Source organism: Ovis aries, chromosome 14 (genome assembly GCF_016772045.2).
Source record: "Ovis aries strain OAR_USU_Benz2616 breed Rambouillet chromosome 14, ARS-UI_Ramb_v3.0, whole genome shotgun sequence".
Lineage (NCBI taxonomy): Eukaryota > Metazoa > Chordata > Mammalia > Artiodactyla > Bovidae > Ovis > Ovis aries.
In genome coordinates, this window is record NC_056067.1 from 9942302 (window position 1) to 9962707 (window position 20406).

General features: G+C 48.6%; 1 protein-coding gene across 7 annotated transcripts in view; it reads right to left on the reverse strand.

The window, feature by feature from the left end:
• The window catches only part of MBTPS1 (membrane bound transcription factor peptidase, site 1), a 45165-nt gene that overhangs the window by 16393 nt on the left and 8366 nt on the right, over nucleotides 1–20406 (reverse strand). For 6 of the 7 annotated variants that reach the window (XM_027977676.2, XM_027977677.2, XM_042231504.1 and 3 more), the window contains 11 exons: nucleotides 19076–19560; nucleotides 18096–18353; nucleotides 15141–15344; nucleotides 13447–13557; nucleotides 12940–13049; nucleotides 11397–11513; nucleotides 10905–10972; nucleotides 7350–7452; nucleotides 6292–6443; nucleotides 4893–5054; nucleotides 594–738 (listed from right to left, as the gene is read on the reverse strand). In XM_027977676.2, coding sequence (XP_027833477.1) covers nucleotides 594–738; nucleotides 4893–5054; nucleotides 6292–6443; nucleotides 7350–7452; nucleotides 10905–10972; nucleotides 11397–11513; nucleotides 12940–13049; nucleotides 13447–13557; nucleotides 15141–15344; nucleotides 18096–18353; nucleotides 19076–19259 — 1614 coding nt within the window. In that variant the 5' untranslated portion in view covers nucleotides 19260–19560. The remainder of the gene's footprint in view (nucleotides 1–593; nucleotides 739–4892; nucleotides 5055–6291; nucleotides 6444–7349; nucleotides 7453–10904; nucleotides 10973–11396; nucleotides 11514–12939; nucleotides 13050–13446; nucleotides 13558–15140; nucleotides 15345–18095; nucleotides 18354–19075; nucleotides 19561–20406) is intronic. The other variant, XM_042231505.1, reaches the window with a different exon arrangement.

Genomic DNA, 20406 nt, shown 5'->3' on the forward strand with positions numbered 1-20406 from the left:
AGTAGCCCCTGCTGGCAGTAACTAGAGAAAGCCTGTGCACAGCAACAAAGACTGAGCACAGCCAAAAAGAAAGAAGTGAGATGAAATAAAGGATGACACAGTATTGACAGGCATTCAATCAATTTAAATACACTTATTTAAACAACTACAGTAATTTGTTACAAAATACGACTTGAACTTTTTTTTAATAGTGGTTCTGTTCACGTCTGAGGCTAAAATCATTTTTCTGTTCTTTTTCCCTATCCTTTATTGTTGTGATAATGTTTATATAGTAAGTGTAAAACAAATTATAAAAACAAAATTTAAATAAAGACCATACCTTCTAAGTACAAACGTCCATGTGCACTCATTAAACAATAAAATAATTACAAGTGGGACTTTAATTATCAGTGATTAACTGTTAAGATGAAGACTCAAATGACCAAACTCAAAACGCCTAGTATAACCATAGCAAATTGGTCTCATCACTGTATCTCTGACTTATCCGTAAAGGCCTCAGGGGAGGACAAACCACTGCTTCCCATCCCCAGCTGTGGACAGGAGGAAGTTTCTGGGCCACATCTAGGTCCCTGGCAGCCGGAGGGCAGTCTCACCTTGTCCACGATCCTCCCCGTGACTCCCATGCCATTGAGGATGGTGACGTTGACGATAGTCGGCATGCCCCCATAGTAGATAGGCTGGGAGCAGTAGGGCCACATGTAAGGACACTCGGTCAGGTCGATGTAGCTGGGGCTCAAACTGAAACAGACAGAACAGCGTTACAGCAGACAGAGTCGGAGACGGCAATGACGGAACACAACCGCAGGAAAGCGTCATCAGGGCGGACCTGAGCCTCAGCCAGGGTCCGGGAACCTGGCCTCACAGCACTCCCTGCAGTGAGGAGGCCTCCAGGCCAGCCGGCCTCGCCTGCGGCACAGTGGCGTGCGTGGGCATCACCTCTGCCCCACGAGCCTGGAGCTGGCGAGGAACAAGTGCGTGAGCGGCCCCAGGGCAGACCTGGACTCAGTCTCAAGTCATGGGCAAAGATGGACTTTTTAATAACTAGACCTGGGATAAATGGGTGGCCATTTGGTAAAAGATAAAATTAGATTCACAACTCACACCATACATATTGGAGTAAACCCCAAATGGAACAGTCTCAAGTAAATAAAAGAAAGCAAACAAGTAGAAGAAAACAGGGGCGAGTCTCTCCTTTACCTCAGGGCATGTGCCTCAAAATCCAGGGGCAAAAACAGCAACGGGCACACTAACACAGCAGTTAGAACAAAAGAGACCGCACGGCCAGAAGCAGTTCTATGACAAAAGGCAGCGAACAAACTGGGAGAAATACCTGCAGCAAAGGGTTACTTATCCTAATACGTAAACAACAGTTAGACCAAGGGACAAAAACCCCAGAAAAAAGAAAAATGGGTGAAAGAAATGAACAAACACTTCACAGGAAAGATATAGAAAAAGTTCTTACCTACAGCCAAAGTGTTTAAACTCACTCACAGCCTGAGAACTGCAAATAAAAGCAACCCTGAGGGAGCACTTCCCATGTGTCAGACAGGCATGAAGTGCAGCTCTGGGCAGACAGGCCAGCGGTACCCCCTGGGCACCCTCTGCTCTCAGCCTGGACCCAGCGACCCTGCTTCTAGGAATCTTCCCTACAGACACAACTCCAACAAAACTAGGACACACAGACACAAGCAGCTTGAAATGACGAGATACTGAAAACATTTTAAATGCCCATATATAGACATGTACTTGAATACACAAAGGTATCCACACTAGGAAGCTACAAAAAAAGAGAAGCAAGATCTCTGTGAATGGACACAAAGTGATTTCCAGGACACCTTTACATGAAAAAGGCACAAAACAGTATTTACAATAACGTATCCTTCATGTAACAAAGGGGATATATAAGAAGATAGATATGTATCTGCTCATTTGTGAAAAAAGAAATTCAAGAAGGATAAGTCAAAAACACCTGGCCTTGTTACCTGTGGGGGCAGAGGGGTGGGGGGCAGAACAGAGGGATGGGAGGACCACACCTGGCCAGGTGCATTCTGTGCAGCTCAGACCTTAAAGTCACTGTCCTCTTTCACAATGCAATACGTAACCAGCTGAATCAACCAGAATGTAGTGGGAATCCAAAAAGAAATACACATACTAACCAGTGAACTCAACTATATTGAAAATAAAAGGCAAAATCAGACTGACAGGGCCTGGTGGGGAGGAAGAAAAGAAATGAACCGAGGTCACTAAAAATATGATTCAGTTCAGTTCAGTTCAGTCGCTCAGTCGTGTCCGACTCTTTGTGACCCCATGAATCGCAGCACGCCAGGCCTCCCTATCCATCACCAACTCCCAGAGTTCACTCAAGAGTCGCGTCCATCCAGTCAGTGATGCCATCCAGCCATCCCATCCTCTGTCGTCCCCTTCTTCTCCTGCCCCCAGTCCCTCCCAGCATCAGAGTCTTTTCCAATGAGTCAACTCTTCACAAGGTGGCCCAAGTACTGGAGTTTCAGCTTTACCATCATTCCTTCCAAAGAAATCCCAAGGCTGATCTCCTTCAGAATGGACTGGTTGGATCTCCCTGCAGTCCAAGGGACTCTCAAGAGTCTTCTCCAACACCACAGTTCAAACCCATCAATTCTTCGGCGCTCAGCCTTCTTCACAGCCCAACTCTCACATCCATACATGACCACTGGAAAAACCATAGCCTTGACTAGACGGACCTTAGTCGGGAAAATGATGTCTCTGCTTTTGAATGTGCTATCTAGGCTGGTCATAACTTTCCTTCCAAGGAGTAAGTGTCTTTTAATTTCATGGCTGCAATCACCATCTGCAGTGATTTTGGAGTCCAAAAAATAAAGTCTGACACTGTTTCCACTGTTTCTCCATCTATCTCCCATGGAGTGATGGGACCAGATGCCATGATCTTCATTTTCTGAATGTTGGGCTTTAAGCCAACTTTTTCACTCTCCTCTTTTACTTTCATCAAGAAGCTTTTAGTTCCTCTTCACTTTCTGCCATAAGGGTGGTGTCATCTGCATATCTGAGGTTATTGATATTTCTCCCGGCAATCTTGATTCCAACTTGTGTTTCTTCCAGTCCAGCGTTTCTCATGATGTACTCTGCATAGAAGTTAAATAAGCAGGGTGACAATATACAGCCTTGACGTACTCCTTTTCCTATTTGGAACCAGTCTGTTGTTCCATGTCCAGTTCTAACTGTTGCTTCCTGGCCTGCACATTCTATAAATCTAAAAAGAACTACCCATAACTGCTATCCTCTAGGGATTAAACTTGTGTTCACCAGGGTGCGAGTTACAGCTCTAAAACTTTCCACGTGTGTGTCCTAGGACCGCGTCGACAGAGACACGGTGAAGAGTGACAGCCAGGCTGCCTGCTGCTGGAGAAGGACAGCCAGCGAGAAGACACTGAGCGCCACGGGTGGGGCGCGAGACAGGCGGCATCACAGACACAGGAAAGGTACAGGAGTGCGCATGTGGACACTCGCCAGCTCGGTCTGCAGGAAGGGCCGAGAAACAAGCAGGAGCACAGCCACCAAGAGCACATCTGGAGCCAGGAGTCCATTTCTAAACCCCACTCTCCAGCTGAAGGACCACGGCTGCTTGGACAAAGAACTGATACCCACAGTGGGCGTAGAAATGCTGCCAGTGGACAACGATGGAGACACACTGAAAAGACACAGGAGCCAAACAGAAGGAACTCCAGAGAGCCAAATCTGGGACAACAGGAGCAATGAACAAACAAAGACATTAATGGATTATAGTCAGAGTGAAACAAGGATCTCTGTCCATGCTGATGTAACTGAGATAATACGAGAGGAAGACAGCACTTCCTTACAGCAGAATTTCAGTTAATACATGCACAAGGAGTGAGAGAAGCAGAAAATCGCCAGGGGCAATCTCTATATAAGAACCATTACAGGAAAGAACCATCTAAGGATACTAAATGTAGTGACGGAAGGTATGGCAAGAAGCAAGATCATCTTCAAGCGTGCACCCCAAGACACTTCGCAGTCCCAGAGAGACAGTGAGCCCCTGCAGTGGACCCTGGCACAGCCTCTCCCGCTGCCCAGCCCCGGACACTCCACCACATCTGTGCCAGGGACCGAGCGCAGCGGGCACCAGAGCCGGCCCCACCCTGGGGACTCAGCCTCCTCTAACAGTGACCTTGATTCAGGGATTCTCCGGGATGAGGAAAGATTTCAAACCTGTGCTGGCGTGCGGGTCCCCTCCCCATTTCTCCCACCTCTTCCCCCAGAAGATCTCTTGGCGCCTGCTTCCTGGAGGGTCCAGCCTGACACGTCACCTGAACCTCAGGATGCAGACAAGCACCGCCAAGAACAAAAGGAAGGGCACTGAGCCAATGAGCCCAGCTGGAGAAAACCAAGGACATGTGGCAACTAACCACAACACCGATGCTGGCCTGGATCCTGGACCAGGCTGAGGAAAATCTGGGCAAAATCCAAACACAGCCTGCAGGTTAGCGGATGGTAATGCACCACTGTTAACTGCTAGGCTATGTGGTGTGTGCAATGGTTACATGAGATGCTAACACCAGAAAAGCCAGGGCAGGGCTGGAGTCCTGATGTACGATATATAAGAACGTCCATATAATTTTTGCAAATTTCTGTAAGTTTAAGGTTACTTCATAAAAAGTTTTACTAAGTAAAAAAAGGCAGGAATTCATTGCTTTAAATCACTGACATTACAAACAGCAGAATGTGGGGAAGTGGGGAGTAGTCCTGGTATCCCAGCAGAAGCAGCAGCATGAAGCTCCCCAAGGCCCCCAAGCCTTGTTGGTGGGGTGGGTTCTGTTTTGAGGCAAATAGCCTGTGCTGAGGGAGCCCAGGAAGAGGAGAAAGGCGGGCACACCAACCTGGCCTGGGGCTTGTAGCTGTTGAGGATCTGATAGGCTCGGAGGAGATCCAGTTTGCCGTGGCCTTGCTCAAACATGTTGACACCGGGAAGCCGCCGGGCGGATGCGATCAGGGCCTGCTTCATGCTGGCTGGGTTTACCAGTTCACGTTTCTGGACTGTGCTGGGGGGAGAACCACATATGTGCTCATCTGCTCTTAGCAAAAGAAGGAAAACCAGACCATCCCTAACCCATGGCAGTGCAATCACACGACCTCCAACCTTGCTCTATATCTAATGGGATCTTCAGTAAAATTTGTGTAAGACAAGGGCAAACATGCTCATTTCTGCTCCTGTCTCAGGACTGACCACTTACCTCCTTCCAAGTGGCTATGAGAGCACGGACTCTGGGTTCATACTAAACTGACCAGGAAAACATATTTTCCTACTAACTCAATACAGCTGACCTCAGAGGTTGCAAGTAGGAGTTACAGTTCCTGACAGATGGACACAGCCTGGATGGGAGAAAGGGAGGATGGAGGTGGGTCCAGCAGGCACTCGATGCTGCGTGGCCTAGTCATGGCCAGGAGGGAAGCCCACTGCCCCACAGGTCTGTTTTGTCTGGAGACCCTAGTGGGTCGGGCCTGGTGGAGGGCTCAGCATCAGAACACAACTGGACTCAGGCAGCAGCACCCACTCTCGCTTGCTTTAGAACACCAGCATTATAACACGTGCGTTTGTGTACCTACATGTTATTAATACGAGTAAACTGTGACTCCCTAAATGCAGAGAAAAAATCCAGTAAACAGTAAAGAAAAATTCTCTCTCCACAGTTGCTAAGTATTTTTCTTTGAGGATGGCTGGTCTTGGAGTGTTACTGTGTTTTTTGCTAACAGGTCTAGATGGGAATCTGACTTCAGGAGATGTGAGAATAAAGTAGAACTTTCGGCAGAAACAAGAACTGCTCACAGCTCAGCCCGAGGCGGACGCCCTGCCCCTCCTGCCGACGGAACAAGACCAGGCTGCAGCTCCGGCTGCTCCTGGGGCTCTAAGACCAGAGCTGAGGAAGCGCTTCACTGTGGCCTGGCATCTGCACGAGCTGCTTCTCACACTACAAAGCACTGCTGAGCCCCCAGAGGTGCTCTCCGTGCTACAGGGAGAAGGGAAGCGAAGGCGACCTCCCCACTGAAAGCGTCGTGCTCAGAGAGGCTGAGAGGCTGGCACGGCGGGCACCGAGGACTCCCCTCCTGCCTCTGACAGCAGGAGACCAGGCAGCCCCCACCCTCGGCAACACCCCAGGACCCTCGAGACAGACTCCTGGCTCCTGCAGACACGGGTGAGGCCCCGTGGCAAGCTGGCCAGCCACAGGACTCGGCCCCTGGCCTGCTGCCACCCACCCCTCCCAACCAAGCAGCACTCACCTCAGCAGCAAGGTGACAGCACCAGCCACCACCGGCGAAGCCACGCTGGTCCCTGAGAGGGCCCGGCACCCCCCTTTCACGCCTGAGCCCCGCACTCCAGCGCCGTAGGTGACAATGTCAGGCTTCACGCGGCCATAGCCTCCAGGCAGCTCCTGCAACAACAGCAGTGTGGTCTCCATCAGGCCCCCATGAGGGCCTACAGCCCTCAGCAGCCATGAGTGAATGAAACCAGAAATGCCGTCAGCTAAATAGCACAGCCTGAGCACGCTGCTGGTTTTCATCTGAAATTCACTGCAATTCAGAAGCTTAAATGATCATACAGAAAATAAAATTATTTTTGATGTGTTTTTATAATGACCAGCATAATGCAATACTCTACAGCATTTAAAAAATGAGTATCTAAAATTTTGCTAACATGCAAGACTGGAAACTGATTCATAGACAACTTAAAAACTAGAAATATGTTAGAAAAATCAGCAAGTTAAAATTAAAAATTAGGGAAAAAAAAAAGGACACATTTTCTTAATAAGGTAAAAAGTTATATGATACGACTGGCATTTCAATCTATCACCAGAAGGGAAAGAACGACTTAAGAACAGTCAGTGTAGACATACAAGCAACCTAGGGTAAGACTTTAACTGAGTACTCTCTTAAGCTTCCCTGAAACTGGGGGAAATGAGAATTCCACTGGCACTTATATTCGGGAAGAAAGAACACATGTGAAGTGAAAACTCCTTCCTGGCCACCGCATAAATGGGCTCTGGACCTGCACACATGGGACACTGAGCAAAGATGTCTTCACCCGCAGCTTCGCAGATTATTCAGGAACATTTCTCAAAATGCAGTTACAACACTTGCCTCGATAAAGGCCAAGGACACAGCAGGTGGGTGAGAGACCAGGACAGCGGGTACCGGTCAGGTGCCCGGCTGCCATCCGAGGCAGCATCTGCTCGGACGGGAGGGTGAGCCAGATGCATAACTACAGCTCATGGAAGTACACACACATGCACGCGTGCGCACACACACAGACACTCCAGCAGGAAGAGAGCCCCGCCTACCCAGGTGGTCATTCCCCGCGAGGAGAAGCGGGCGATGTTGTCCTCAAAGTCGATGCCGCCCACTCCAATGACATCCATCTGGTCAGCAGGGTTGTTCAGAGTCCTGCATCAGGCACAGAGACACAAGGGGAGAGGACCGTTTTAAACGAAAGACTCAAATGAGGGCCAAGTCTGAGTCTGCAGCAGGCGCTCCTGTGGCGCGACATGGGCTGCGGCCCTGGCCGTGCACCGCCACCTCTGCCAGCTCCGTCTCCTCACACTGGACACCCTCTCCTTCTCGCCTTCCTTCCCGCCCTATCAGCTTCCCACCCTCCTGCACCAGGCTCACGTCTCCCTCTACTGCCAGGCGTGAAGGAACACGCCCTCTGAGCTTCACAGGACCAGTCACTGGCACAGCATCACCTACGTACGCGCCCTCACATCACCTCCCAACTGCTGCAAGTGCGTCCTCCTGCCTCCCCAGCTTGAGTCCAGATCCAGCGGAAGGAACTACAGCCACAGACGTGTCCCTGCCACCGTCACAAACAAAGCTCTCAAAGGTCTCGGGTAGCTGTCCCCTCCCTCACAGCAACCATGGGGGCCACTCATCTCTCAGCAACCTGAGCTCCTCAGGGAGATGACACGGACGCACCAGGGAAGACCGTGCAATTCTCCCCAGCACCTCAAGGGCACTAGATCTACAAAGAAATCATGGTGAAGCGGGGGGAGTCAAGGTGGAAGTCAAGACGAAGCTGAACTTTTGGAAAGTATAAGAGCACCAGTTATGGAGCTTTGTCTATTTCAGCTCCACCACCAGTAAATGAACTCCGGAACCACAACTGGCTCCATGTAGCTGAAATGACATCAGCAGGATTCTCTGTTTTAACCCATGGAGTCGATCCTGGCACTGCCTCCCTAGCTCACCCGCCACCAACACACTACCAGCTGGTTGTACAAAGGCACCACACTGATTTTTCAGTTGGCTGACAGTGAAAGTTTACAAATTTCTGTGACATCAGAGAGCAGAGATTAGAACAGAAATCACTGGCAGAACTTCCCACTGAAGCTAGTACCAAAGATTGCCACCTTCCTGCCCTCCCCCTCTCCCTGTCAGCCCCACACTTTGTGAGTGTTAAACCCTTAACATACAGAGGAAAGCATCAACAAAGCTTTGCTGGCACTGAAAAGCGGGACGTGCAGCGTAGACTCCCAGGCACTATTTAGTCCAAGTGTCAAGGGGGCCACACCCCAGAGAGCTCCCAGAAGGGGTACCCACGGGGACAGATCAGGCAGTGCCAGACCTACAATACACAGCTTGGCTTCTTAGTGCATTACGGTCACCCAACCTGCCCTACCCAATGCCAGCAACAAGCCACACCCACTCAGGACGGGCCCTGGTGAGCGGGTACCACCCTCGGCCCGCCCACCAACTGGTGGATCCCGTGAGGCTCCATGGGCAGACACAAATCTGACACCGGGGCCGCCTCTCCTGGGATCCTTGCTAACACGCTGAGCACAAGTAGCTCTCTGATTAGAGGCTCCCACATGTGACTGCCCACAGGAGTACAAGGATTCCAGAAGAGTGACCAGCGTGTGCAGAGCAGTCAGGATGGCATGTGGAAGAGCTGGTATGAGTGGAAAGGCAAGCCAAGGGTGTGGGGGCAGCAGGGGCAGTCAGCAGCAGGAGCAGGTGATGGCGACGGAAACATGGGGTCCCCAGGGAGACCCAGAGAGGAGCCAGACTTGGGGGAGATGTGCACAGGACAGTGAGCAATGAGGCTACAGCTGTGGAACTCTGCCTCATCCAACTTCCTGCCGGGACACATCCACACCACCTTCACACTAGCAGGGTAGGTGAGCAAGCGCAACAAACACCACGTGGCCCACAGAGACTCCACTGTTTACTGTCTGCTGCTTTCACAGAAAGTCTGCCCACTCCAGGCTAGACTAGAGGAGACCCTGAAACCCAAGGAGAAACTGAGATCTGAGCAGGCAGTAGCAATCCACCGCAGATTCCTAGTTAAAGAAACTGCTTGTCTGCATTTTAACAACAGAAACACGGAAAAAGGAAGGGAAAGGAGCAGCCACCGCTCACAGAGGCTCAGTGTCCACGGCGCTCTCCCTTGGCTGCCTCATGCCATCCTCCAGCCACCACCCTGAGGAAGGTCTCGCGCCCTCTGGAGCCACATGTGGTGGCCAGGCCTCAGGAAAGCAAAGGTCCCTCAGCCTAAGGACGGGCAGACCTGCCTGGCTCCGTCCCACATCCCCCACGCAGGGAAGGGAGGGCTGGGGAGACTGAGGGCAGGAGAAGGGGCTGGAAACCGACAATAACGTGGGGGTGCTGAGCTGTGGATGGCTGGCCTTGGGCAGGGACATCAGAACTGGGGGAGGGGTAAATGGAGAAACATTAGAAAGAGAAGACAAGAGCACCTCAAAAGAGATTGCTAAGTAACTGGTGTCTGTCACAGCAGAACTTAGTTGGGGACATGTTTATGCCACTCACACTCGTGAGTCACAACCTGGACCCCCACAAGGAGAGTGGGATCAATGACGGAACTGAGGCTGGAACCATGACCTGGAGCGTCATTAATTTCATCGAGTTCAGCCTAATCCTCCGCCCTGGACAGTTTCACACATGCTGTCAGGGCTCCTGAGGCCTGCTCCATGCAGCCACACAGGCAGGACGCCACGCAAGACAGCACACGAGCTTTGCGGGGCATGAGCACACAGCCGTGCCAGCGGCTCTCCTGGACCGGGACACGCGGGGGCAGGACTGAGAGTTCGGTTCTTCCCCTGCATCACCGCAAACCCCCTGCCACAGCACTGAACCGCACCCATCCCAGGAACCCACCAAGGACGATGACAGATGCCCCATGCTAAGTGTGTCAGCCCAAGACATTACTAGAGACGCTATTACAGAATAAAACTCGGAGCTGTAAGCAGAAAGGAAATTCGGATCTCTAACAGATACCACCTGTGAACCAGTGACTAACGTCCCGGATCTCCGGTCACTCTGAAGTGACCTGACTCACCACACAACTGGGCACAAAGGGACCTGTCTGTGACACTGCTCTCTGCCCTCCCATCCGACCTGATCCTTCCCGTCTGTGTCCGCCATGCCAGCCTGCACACTCTCCTGTTAAGTTTCACTGCATCCGCATCTTTTCCTAAAAAGGCAGGCATCTCATCTACCTCCTCACCCTGTGCTCTGCGCACAGTGGGTCTCAATAAATACTGTGGAACCCACTTATTTCTAGTAGATTTACTCTCCTGACTGCTTGCAGGAGTAAAAAGAGTAGAATAAAAACGTTAGGCCTCCAAATTGCTATTTCCAGTAAAGGTGAAAAAAAAAATTACACAGAAACAAGACTGTCCTTGAGTCACAACCGCTGGAGTATGTGGGTACCTGAGATTCATTACTAAGTCTTTTTTGTATGTATTGAAAAGTTCCACAATGCAAAGTTTTAGATAGATACAAACAGGTACAGAAAAATACAGAGACAGACAGACAACAGTGTTCCAGTTATTTCAAGGAAAAAGATACCTCTAAGGTCATTCCTATCAAGAGATACTTACCCATAAAGAGGCCCATCATTGCCAATAGCAGAAACCATGATGACATTGTTAGCTGTTAATTCCCACACCTACAAAATTAGCAAGCATTTACTTATGAAAGGACATCACTTTTAGACAATCAACATATAAATGTCCAAAAACAACTTTCAAAAACAGAACTAAAACATAAGAGATCCCCTGGAAGTGCAACATCGGGCCAGGTACGTCTGGCAGCCAGTGTGTCTAGAAGAGAGACTCCAGGACACAGGTCCCTGCGGCAGAGCAGACCCGGGCTTTCCTGACACGCCCAGAGAAGACGGGCCTCATGCTCAGGTGAGAGGCACCAACACGGCGCCATGACCTGCTACCCACAAGTCTCTGCAGCTCACGCCCTCAGAGCTGTCCCCACGTGGGTGACAAAGCCACCAGCAGGCTAGACGCCAAGCAAAGTGGGGAGGGGAGAGCAGGAGCCGCCACCACGCCAGCACAGGCCCCTGCAGAGACAGGGCCAACCTTGTCGACGAAGGGGTGGTCCATGAAGTCAGGGCCGCCGATGCTCAGGTTCAGCACGTCAACCTTCCTGAGGATGGCGTAGTTGAAGGCGTCCAGGAACCAGGACGTGTAGGAGACCTGGCCATGAGAAAACAGGGCTTCAGGACTTGCAGTGAAGCCTCCAAGTACCAGGCTGCCAGAGGCATGGAGTGGTCACGTGAACTTCAGAAAGAGGTCCCAAGAACCACGAAGGCTCCGCCAGGTACACTACACCCAGAGCCTCCGCTCCTCGGGCCTGGACGCTGGGGAGGGCAGGGTCCCAGGTCTCGCCGGGTCTCACATCCAGCACCTTCCTGACCTTACAGCCCGCCTGCCCGCCCAGGGGAGACCCCAAACTTCTAGTTGCCGCTCTTGCAGAAGGACCTGTCCTAAGACACATCTATTCAGTTAAGTTTTTCCAAACAGTTTAACATATTTAATATTCTTTATTCCTAAATAGACTGAACGTCATTTCACAGAATTATTTCTCTCATAGTTATTTCTCTCATAGCTTCCTCACAAAAGTTAAATTACTTCAGGTACCACCATTCAGGTGCTTTATAAGGTACAAAATTAAGCAGAGCAGACAATAATAGGCTGGAAACAATGGAGTGAAGTGCTGGAGGGAATAAAGACTTTCAATCCAGAATGTGAGACTCAGTTAGAATAGTTTTTTGAGAATGAAGATGAAATAAAGATATTTTCAGATAAACTAGAGCTGAGAGAAATCATAGCTAACAGACTGCATTACAAGCAATACTAAAGGCATCTCTTCATGCTGAAAGGAAATTATATGATGTGGAAACTTAGATCCACAGGTAAAAATAAAGAGCACTACAAATTAAAAGTGTGAATAAACATAAAATGTTAAAAAAAAACAGTAGAAACAAAATATGATTCAGAATTATGCTTTTTAAAGGCTCTTAAGACAATATAGTTACACTTGCTTGAATATGCAAAAAACATTCTAGGAGGAGAGGATATAAGCACAAAAGAAAGCATCACTTGGGGCACTTGGGGAAGTGAGGTAAAAACCTGCTGGATGGGAGGGTTGGGAGAATTATCCCTGTGTGCCCTGGATGTTTGTGAATTATGTATTACCTGGGCAAAAATTAGACTTTAACAATAAATAACTAGCCAGGACCCTCCCTCTTTCCAGGAACACTTCCAAATGCAGACCGAGGGCGCAAGCTTCTAAATCCTCATGACCCAACATGATGCTGGGTGCTGGGCACAAGCGACCCCAGTCCAGCAAAGCAGCAAGAGCACAAACGTGGATTATCCTCAAGTACACGTGTGCCCGAGGCATGGTGGACAGGAGAAACGGGAGGGCAAGGAACCCCCCTGGAGTAGGGCCTTTGGTGTACCGGTGAGGCTGGTGAAGGGGGCGGCGGGAGGAGGGCAAAGCCACGTGGGGGGCCGGGAGATGCTCAGCACCATGGATGTGCATTGCCTTTAAACCACCCTGCTCTTTTCACATTGTAAAACCAATTCTTTAAGTTTCAGGGGCCCTCAAAACACATACCTGGTTGTTGGTAAAGACTCTGAAAATATGAAGCTCTGCGTCGGGAGCAAATCCCTGGCACTCTCTCATGCTGGCTATCACACCTGCCACAAATGTGCCATGGCCCAACCCTGCTGTCCGAAAGGAAAAAGTCATGAAGCATGGCTGATAATGTGGGCCATCGATTCAAACAGACTCCTTCTCCAAGTCCAAGACACAGTCCCCAGTGCCTCTCCAGGGCCTCCACTCAGAGACTGCACCTCACCAGCCCCACCTTGGGGGCCAACAGCTTCTGCTCCCCCCAAACAGCAAGGATTCCTCCCACCAGGCAACCCCTCTCCTCAGTCACTTCCCAACCTCCTCTGAGATACTTAGAAAAGCTTCTGCCAAAGGCACAAAGCAACTTGGGTTTGTCTGAATAACTGTCGTATACAGACTATTTAATCATTTACAAAGGAAAATCCCCTCAGCTGATAAAACAGAAGATGGGAGCGACCAGAAATGCCCCTCAGGCCCCCGGCCACCCACCGTCGTCCAGCGTTCGCTCATTGGTCCAGTTGGTTCTCTCCTTCACGTTTTTGAAGTGGGGGTGCTTCTCACTTAGCCCAGTGTCAAACACGGCAACCCTTACATTAGTGCCTTATTCCAAGAAGAGAGTAGAATCGTGTTCAGAAAAACCACTGTTCTGGATTTTTGTGTATAAAATACATTTCCTACTGGGACCCACACAGAACACCAAGGGACCCAGAGACAAAGCCTGCCCACGGAATGCACACAGTAGGGATGCCTGAGGCCTGGCTGAGCCGAGGCCAGCGAGAGGGACAGCTGAGGATGGCCGACACCAGCTGCTAAGTAAGACCCGTGGACACACAGGAAGTCCCTCTGGCCACCCCTCAACCGTCACCCGCACCCGGGCGTGAAACCACCTCCCCCAAATCCTCCGCTGATGATGGACTGTCCTCTTCAGGCCATTTTCTCCAGGCTCCATTCCCCTTTGAGAGGCCCTGGGGGTAGTGCAGAGCACAAGGCCCTCACTCATAGGAGCGGGGGGGCGGCTCCTCCTCCTGACAAGGACTCAGTGCTGTTCACTCATGACAACAACTCTACAGACACGAGCTTTCACCCACATGCAGGGAAAACCACACTTAACGGAAAACCACTATACTACACACTTTCCTATAATAACAAGTCTATCTCAGATACTGGCCAAAAGCCAAGCGCACCAATGTGAAATATGACTGATACTGTCAGATCAAGAAATTCTAGAAAATACGTAGGAAAAAAAATACAACATACTCATATTATTTAAAAGCTAACAGGAGTAAGCCTTGATACGTGAATGTCTTTCCAGTAAGAAATTGTGTTTACGTATCAATACTAAATATTAAATAATCAATTTACAATGAAATAACCATCAAAGTATATTGTTTCCTTTTTTTAAATGCACACATAATACTAGAAAATAGCTAGTGTGGGGGAAATAAAAAATGCTTTTCTGATGATTAGAGATTTTCTGTTTTGTGAAGCTTTTGCCCTAAAAAGATAAACCAAGAGGAAATCATCATTTAATAAAATGTCAGTCTCCCGAGTGTTAAGTCTGAGCAGGGGTAAGGTCTCTGGGTCTCTAAGCCAAGGAGAAATGGAAAGACACTAAGACAAACTGTGACGTATCAGGGGCCAGAGACATGAGCTGATGTTTAGGACCCAAACTTCCACATCAGTTAAAACAGGAATTTTCTGCCATGATTAATCAGTAAGAAAAAACATCTGATTGGCTGTGAGTTCTATTTTCTAAGAAACAGTCTTTAATATTGTTTCCTGCTCTGAAACAAAAAATCACAATCTCGACAATCACTTAGCCATGCTGCACACAGGCCACTGCATGAGAGGATGAGCTCAAATCAAGGTGACATCTCTGGATCTGACTTCCTTCCCTGGGAAATGACAGAACTCCACTGGACTGCCAGTCAGCCCTGGTGTGGGCAGTAAGTACTGTGTCTGCTCACGTGCAACAACAGGAAAGAACATGCCCTGACCACCTCAGAAACATAAGACACACAAAGTTAGCAGGACTAGACAAAGACAGGAGCTGCCACCCACACGCTGGACAAAGGGACAGCTGAGTGCGTCCAGCTCAACCTGCAGAAGCAGATGCATGAGGTGGCACACCCTCAGCTACAGGTGCTGGAGAAGGAGGAGGCCTGCCCGGCCCCCACGCCCACCTGTGTAGCCCATCTGCCACAGCACGTCGGCCTGCAGCGTCTGGGCGACCTGGCGCGGGATGGCCCTGAGCAGCCGCCGACTCGAGTGTCTCCCAGTGGCGTGCCAGAAGCCGGAGCCCAGGGAGAGGCTGGCCCTGCGCAGGGGCCGTGACGACTGCCACTTCTGGCTCCAGCGGGTCTCGTTACAGGGCGGGCCAGGCTCAGCTGCAGGCAAGGAAAGAGAGCAGAAACTCAGGATGCATACCTGTCAGGGGAAACTCCTTCCACCAGTGCAGTGACCCCCTCCTGAGACCCCCGTGCGGGAGAGTGACACTCTCTCCCCTCTGCTAGAAGAAACTTCTCAACACAGTTACATCCACAGGACATTATTTAGCCACCACATTCTTCCCAAACAGTTCTTTACCTGGAATCTTCTAACCAATAAGAGGGAGAGAACAACTGATAAAATGATTACTTCTAAAGAAATAAAGTCAGTTTTGATACTGAAATTGAAGAAATGCTTGGTATTTCACCAACCACTTATTCTCCATGAACAAAGGGGGTGGGGGGTGGGGGGGCAGAGTGCAAGAAAACGTGCACCAAGGAACGGTGCAGTTTCTCCATTTACTGTGTGATCTCAGACAGGAACAAGTCCTGTGACCCCAGGACACCTCGCTCCGACCTTGTCCTACTGTTCAAGGTCCTCAGCACGAGTATCTACTAGAACATCGCCCTTCAAAAACCAAAACACCTACACAGGACTCGGGGAGACCTGCTGGGGGCAACATTTTACATCTTGATTTTGTTGGCAGGTACTTGACTGCACTTTTATCAAGACCTGCCAAACTGTGCACTAAAAAGCATGAATTTTACCATCTGTAAGCATTTGTTTTTTAATGGAAGAAAAAAGTAGAAATATCACAAGGGTGTCCCTTTACCTTTCAAAAACCATGCTATAAAGAAGAAAAAAACATATTTCAAACCCTTCTCTAGAGGACCACCTGTAATACTACTGAGGTTCAGTTTCTAAAGGAAGTTATTATTGCTCTCCTTCCGGTCTCACCAGGCTACACCCATGAAAATACAAGGACCTGGAGAAATACACAGTTGTGTCAATTCCATTAAGTGACTATTTGCACACTGCAACTGAAACAATTCTGCACTGACCCTCCCATATTGACTCTGTGCCTTCAGTCAACAGCCAGGGCACTAACTGAAGGACAATATTCAGACCAAGGAGGGTCTGTCATGCTCTCCCTCCAGCAGACCATACTACACCCGGAGGACTCGGTTCTGGCTTTACTCGTTAGGAGCAATTTAGAGAAAACGGGACATATTTGCAAGCAAGCCATTAAAAGGGTAAGGCCAGGTCCTATGAGTAGCCCCTGAAGGAACTGGTATCTATTATCCGAGAGACAAGTAACAGATAGGGGACACCAATCTGTCCTCCAAACGCCTCTCAGTGCTGTCTCGTGGAAATCAGGTCAGCTCTGTCTTACAGCCCACCGAGACCAGGGGTGGGATCCAGAGTGTGACAGGTTCCCACCCTAAATAAAGCAAAGCATTCTAACAATAGAGCCACAGAAAACTGAGTTGGGTTTTTTGGCTGCACCATGCAGCATACAGGATCTTAGTTCCCTGACCAGGGATTGAACCCAGGCCCCAGCACTGAAAGCTCAGAGTCCTGACCACTGGACTGCCAGGGAATTCCCAAAAATGAACATTTAACATCTGCTTATAACAGCCCAAGAACTCTGCTAAGCTCTCTTCACATGCACTATTTCCTTTCACCTTCAGAAGAACTCAGATGGGTAGCGTCATCTCCATTTTCTGGATGAGCGGAAGCTTAAAGAAAAGATGCTCACCACAGGTACCCACAGCTCATGACCAGAGGAAGAGGTACGTCACTTCCTTTCAGGGCAGCCCAGCAGCTGACAACCATGCTGGAGAGGACACAGAAGGGGACCCCGAGCCACGAAGCTCCACGTACTCCCCATGCTACCACAATTTCTAAAACACTCTGCAGCTCTTTAAAGGATAAAAAGACACCAGGCATACGTTTGGCTAACTGCACAGGTCTGATTTGTTTGTATCTTCATGGACTGCTTTGAGGTGACTGCTTTTCAAAGAGAACACACAAAACATGGACTAATGGAAAGAGCTCTGCAAGGTCAGACACCCCTGAACTCCGCAGCTAGCACGTGAACTGGCTTGTCCCCGGGTGTGTTTTTAAACCTCAGAGGCTCACAGGCCTCTTATTTCATTTCCTTTCTAATGAAAGAAACAACAGTAAGCAGTAACAGCTATTATCTATTTGCTACCCCAGTTTCTGACGGACAGGGAAAAACCCTTTCCCCTGCAAGTAGTACACCTGCTTTGGAAACTAGCATATTCTAATCCTCACTTGGTTATCTGAGAAGGAACTTCTCTCCACAGGCACATCGTAAGGACTCAGAGAGTGAGCCCTGGAGCTGAAAGGGACTCAGCAAATTCCTTCCATCCCTGCACGTGCCTGGCTTCCAGCTTCAACAAGCCCAGCTGAGGCACAATGGTGCACGGTCAGGAGGGTCTGAGAAAAGCAAAATGAAACCCAAAGAAAAGGCATTTTGCCAGATGCATCCAAAATAAAAACTCTCACTGAAAGACACAAAATGCAAGCAAGGAGACTCAAAGACACCATCTTAGTTTCCAAGCGTGAAGGGGCGTCAGGGCCTCACAGCCTGAAGGCTCTGAGAGAAACCTGGTGAAAACCTCTTCCCACACAACAGAGATCATTCTTACTGCAAACTTTCAATCAGAAGCACAAAGTCTCTTTCCTGGTTTTTTTATTCCCGCTGAGAAAGTGTTCACAGCTGATGAAAGACGGGGTGTTCACTGCACTATTTCTCAGATACTGCCCTGTGTCAACACACACACCCACTCTGCTTCCAGCACAGCAGAAATGCACACAGACCAGCCCTCGGGAGCAGTACTCACCCTCCGTGTACTTGAGGGAACGAAAGACTTTCCGCTGGGGTGTTACCCGCTTGATGTTTGGATGGTCTTCAAGAGTCAGCAGCCCCGCCTTCTGTTTCTCTTTTATCTGAATCACCTCAAAATCACTAGGGTAGTCACTGGATGGATTGTTTCGAGGTATAATTCTCCAGTTGTCAATTGCACTGCTCTTCAGGGCGCTTGAAATAAATGAATTTCTAGCTTTGGCCGTAAAGTATCCATTGAAAGCCACAATGTACTCTGAAATCAATGACCACAAAATAAAAATAAGAACTTACAAACCTATATTATGACATTATACAAGAGTATATCTAATATAATGTTTTTCTGGTAAAAGAAAACATATATATCATAAAACCTATAGGAGAAAGAGCAGTAAACAGACTAAACATCCTGGATGGCAGTGTCCAGAGTTCTGAGCTACAACGATCTGGATGAACCCCAATGATCACAGGACACATCACTGAAAACCAGACACCTGAGCTATTTTTCAAACACCTAATGTTAAGAGAAGTTTGAGCATATGACAGAGAAATGCACGTAAGGTTTCAAGGAGGAAGGAGGAATTCAGAGAAGTGAAGGCTCTCTTCTTCCTGAGAAGTTAACGAAACTTAGAGCAGATCTTATAAGACTTATTGCTTAGTTATTCACACCTGGTCACATAAACTTTCAGCCCCTCCAAAGTCCCTCACCAGCTACCATGACATCTGTCCCATGGAATCCAAGTTTAGGGAAATAATTCAGAATGTCAATTTCTTTGCTTTATATAAAATAATTAAACTGAAAAACCAAACCAGCAGAATATACAAACACTACGCACTCAGCCCATTTGACATTCATTGCAGAAGAGAGGGAAATGTTTTTGGCAAAAGCTAATGTTTATAATAAATCTGAAAAAAAGAAAACAAAAAAAACCAACACACTGAGGGGGAAGTCCCTAACATTTAAAATAATATCATTACCATATTCCACAACCGTTGAGGAGAACTCCACCTTCAAAGCCAGGTGGGAACAGCCGGGGCATGGGGCCTTTTCAAAAGGTTTCTTTTCCAGTCTGTCGCCCAGATGCTTCTTCCCGCAGAGCAAAACCACCAGCAGAAGCAGCCAGATGTTGACAAGCTTCATGGTCGTAGTGAGTACGGTCATAAAATCGCATAAACTCAAATCGCACTTTTTTCTTTCTTGATTATAAGTTAATTTTTGTTTCAGCTAAAAGCTGAAACATTACTGATCCGCCATTTTACAGTCTTGTCCAACGTAAATAAAAGTTAAATTTCATGGCCCCTTGTGGCTTGGCCTGAAACAAGGCTTTCATTTCTTTCTTCGTTTCTTCTCCATTTTGGGCCTCAGGCTTCGCTCACTCTGGCCCAGACCCCTGAGTCCTACACTCCATGTGCACCACGGAACCAAAGGCCAGCGGGGATGAGTGATCACTCTGAGAGCCAGTCTACAAAACAAAGCAAGCACACAGGGACATGAGCAGCACACCGACAGAGCCACGGAGGTTTCGCGGTCTCTGAAATTTGGATAAGAGGGTCTAAAAGCCACACCAGCTATAAGACAAAACAAATGCCTGATGCAACCAAGAAACATCTATGGGCTCATTTTAATTTAGTTACTCCTCACCCCTTTCAGGGGGAAAACAAAGTTTTAAGACAGCTTCAAAAATAAAACAGGATAAATGAGAAAAACGGAGGAAAACAAGGATAACAAATAACCCCCAGAATACTAAGCACATTAGCCCTGAGCTAATGAATGGGAGTCATGACTCTGCTCAAGTTCCTTCCCTTTGCCTCAATTTCAGATTCTTGTCTTTTCCTATCCTGTGCATTTCTTTATCCCCAGGGCGTTGCCCTAATCAGCACTTTAATTCCCCATGTGTATTTAATTCCCCATGTGCACTGTTAGTCCCTCAGTATGTTGGACTCTTTGCAATCCAAGGCTCCTCTGTCTATGGGATTCTCCAGGCAAGAACACTGGAGTGGGTTACCAATTAAATTCCACCAGTGTTCCAAGTAAAAGCTTGGTACACATCCTTTTCTTTCTACTGTAAAAGTAACATCTAAGAACAGACTAATTTCCATACAATTCATGTACATACCACCCTCTAAGACACACTGTGCTTTGAAATTACTCAAACTACACTTTTTCAGGTTTTGAAGTATTTTCTGCTGATTCTTTGAAGAGAGCATGGAAGAGTTTTTATTGTCAGTAAATGTATTTTACCGGAAGCCTCAGAACTTAAAGACTTTCAACCTGTGTTATAAAATCAGATTCTCTCTTTACTGGATGT